This window comes from Talpa occidentalis, unplaced genomic scaffold (assembly GCF_014898055.3).
Source record: "Talpa occidentalis isolate TD23 unplaced genomic scaffold, MPIMG_talOcc4v2.1 talOcc4.12, whole genome shotgun sequence".
In the NCBI taxonomy this organism is placed as follows: domain Eukaryota; kingdom Metazoa; phylum Chordata; class Mammalia; order Eulipotyphla; family Talpidae; genus Talpa; species Talpa occidentalis.
The window spans coordinates 5,727,337-5,729,428 of NW_023601212.1; the positions used below are offsets into that span (position 1 = coordinate 5,727,337).

At 62.4% G+C, this 2,092-nt stretch overlaps 1 protein-coding gene across 1 annotated transcript; it reads right to left on the minus strand.

Annotated features, from left to right (window-relative positions):
* Nucleotides 1–399: 399 nt before the first annotated feature.
* On the minus strand, nt 400–1,789 carry ACTL9 (actin like 9). Its single transcript, XM_037504225.2, has one exon. It carries the CDS (start codon nt 1,777–1,779, stop codon nt 430–432), a length of 1,350 nt encoding a protein of 449 aa, XP_037360122.1. The 5' UTR covers nt 1,780–1,789; the 3' UTR covers nt 400–429.
* Nucleotides 1,790–2,092: the final 303 nt, after the last annotated feature.

Sequence of the window (2,092 nt, forward strand, 5' to 3'; positions counted from 1 at the left end):
GATACATCATAGGGATGAATTGGGATGGGGTGGGTTAGAAATGGGGATCCTAAGGGGTTATATCAAAGGCAACAGATCATGAGGGTGTTTGGGGGTCAGAATCTGGGAATTTCAGGGGTGGTCTTGTGGGTTTCCCAACCTGAGAGTGTCTTGGGGGGTGAGGGTCATGGAGTTGGGTTTGCCAAGGTTAGGATGTGGTGGTGTGTGGGAGGTTGATTGTGGGGGCGGTAGGTTTAGAGTCAGGAGGAGCCCCAGTGGTCAGGAGGTGAATTAGGGGTGTCTTGGGAGAGAGCTCAGGGTGGGTGAGGGTGGGGTCAGAATCTAGGTGAATCTGGGTGCATCCAGGAGCGGACCTGTGGGCCCCCGGAGAAGGCAGGACAGAACTGATGGGGCAGCAGAGGTTTTATTGCCCATGCTCCCCCTTCCCCATCAGTAGCACTTGCGGTACACAATGTGGGGCCCCTGCTCCTCATACTGCTCCCGCAGGACCCAGCAGGGCTGGAAGGTGCGCAGAGACGCCAGGATGGAGCCCCCAATCCACACAGAAAAGTTCCTGTTGGGCTGCGCCACCACTGCCACCGGGGCCTGGTGCGGCCGGCTATGCAGCAGCTCTGTGCGGAAGCGGGCCTCGAACCCAGCAAACAGCGAGGAGCCTCCGCACAGCAGCACGTTCGGGGCCACCTCAGCCTGCGCCTCCAGGGGAACCTTGTGGAGGCTCTGACTGGCCATGGCGGGGACGCCCACAGGCGACAGTCCCGGCATCTTGGGGGGACTGAACAGCAGCTCCGGGCACTGGAACAGCTCCTTGCCCAGCGTCACTGTCCGGCCGTCGGGCAGCTTCAGGGTCCTGCGGCACTCCTGCTCCAGCCGGGCCTGCTGCTTCAGGAAGTGGGGGGCCACGTAGCAGTAGCGGTGCTTGATGTCCTCCACGGTGTCCAGGTCCTGCTGCCCCAGCGGCAAGCCTGTCCCGCGCAGCACCTCCGCCAGGAAGGCCGTCAGGTGGGTGCCCGCCAGGTCCAGGCGCTCGGTGGCGTGGGGCAGGTTGTAGCCCTGCAAGACGGGCACCGTGTAGGTGACCCCGTGGCCCGTGTCCACCACCAGCCCGCTGACCCGTCCGTGGGCGTAGACAGACAGCACTGACTGATGCACCACGTACATGGCCGGGGAGCGCAGCGACTCGAAGGCCACCTCCACCAGCTTCTCCCGGTTGGTGCTGGGGCTGAAGGGCGGGTCGGAGAACAGCAGGGGGTGGTCCCAGGTGGCCACGCGGAGATCGTGCTCAAGCATGTGGCGCCAGATGAGCTCGGCCGCGTCCCAGTCCACCACGATTCCGTGGCGCATGGGCTGCACCAGCGTCAGCTCCGGGCGCGAGCGGGCGGCCTCGCCGATGAAAGTCTCCAGCACCGGCTGCTTGGAGTTGGATGCCTTCTTGGGGTGACAGCCCACGATGGTGGTCACTGTGTAAATGGGCCGGGCCTGGCCCGCGAAGCCCACCTTACAGGCGCCTGTGCCCATGTCGATGACTACAGCCCCTGTCTTTGGTGGCAACCTGTCCCCCGCCAGGCTGGGGGAGTTCTGCGGCAGGGTTTTGTTCACCTGGATTGAGCTGGAGCTCAGGTCAGGCCGGGGGGCCTCTGAGTAGGATCTGGGCTCAGGGAGGTTGGGGCAATTTGCATCCATGGCTGTAAATGGCCAGGTGAGTTGCTTGTCAAGGCTGACCATTTTCCTGTGGGGTGCAGGGCTGTGGGGAGAAGTTGAGACCTGGCCAGGGGAAGCCATGGGCAGAGGGAGTAGGCCTGGGCAGTGGTCTATGACATCACCCTGCCCGGCTGGGCCCTTCATTTCATAATGCAGGGTGGTGTGGGGGTGGGGTCCCTCTTTGTCCCTGCCCCAGAAAGCTCCCAGGATACTAATTTATTCTGGATTCCCCCCAAGTGCTAAATGTTGAGAGGGAGGAGGATAGAGAGTTCTGGAGAGGGTCTTTCGACACAGTTCCTGGACCCAGAACCCAGTAAGGCCCAGGAACCCTGCCCTTAGGTGCCTTCACGTGGCATAGGAGAGCCGGTCACAGTGCTTCCAACTTTACAGCATT

Bases quoted from the DNA above. Each gene is read 5' to 3' on its own strand.
- ACTL9 (XM_037504225.2), bottom strand. From the start codon at position 1,779: ATGGCTTCCCCTGGCCAGGTCTCAACTTCTCCCCACAGCCCTGCACCC.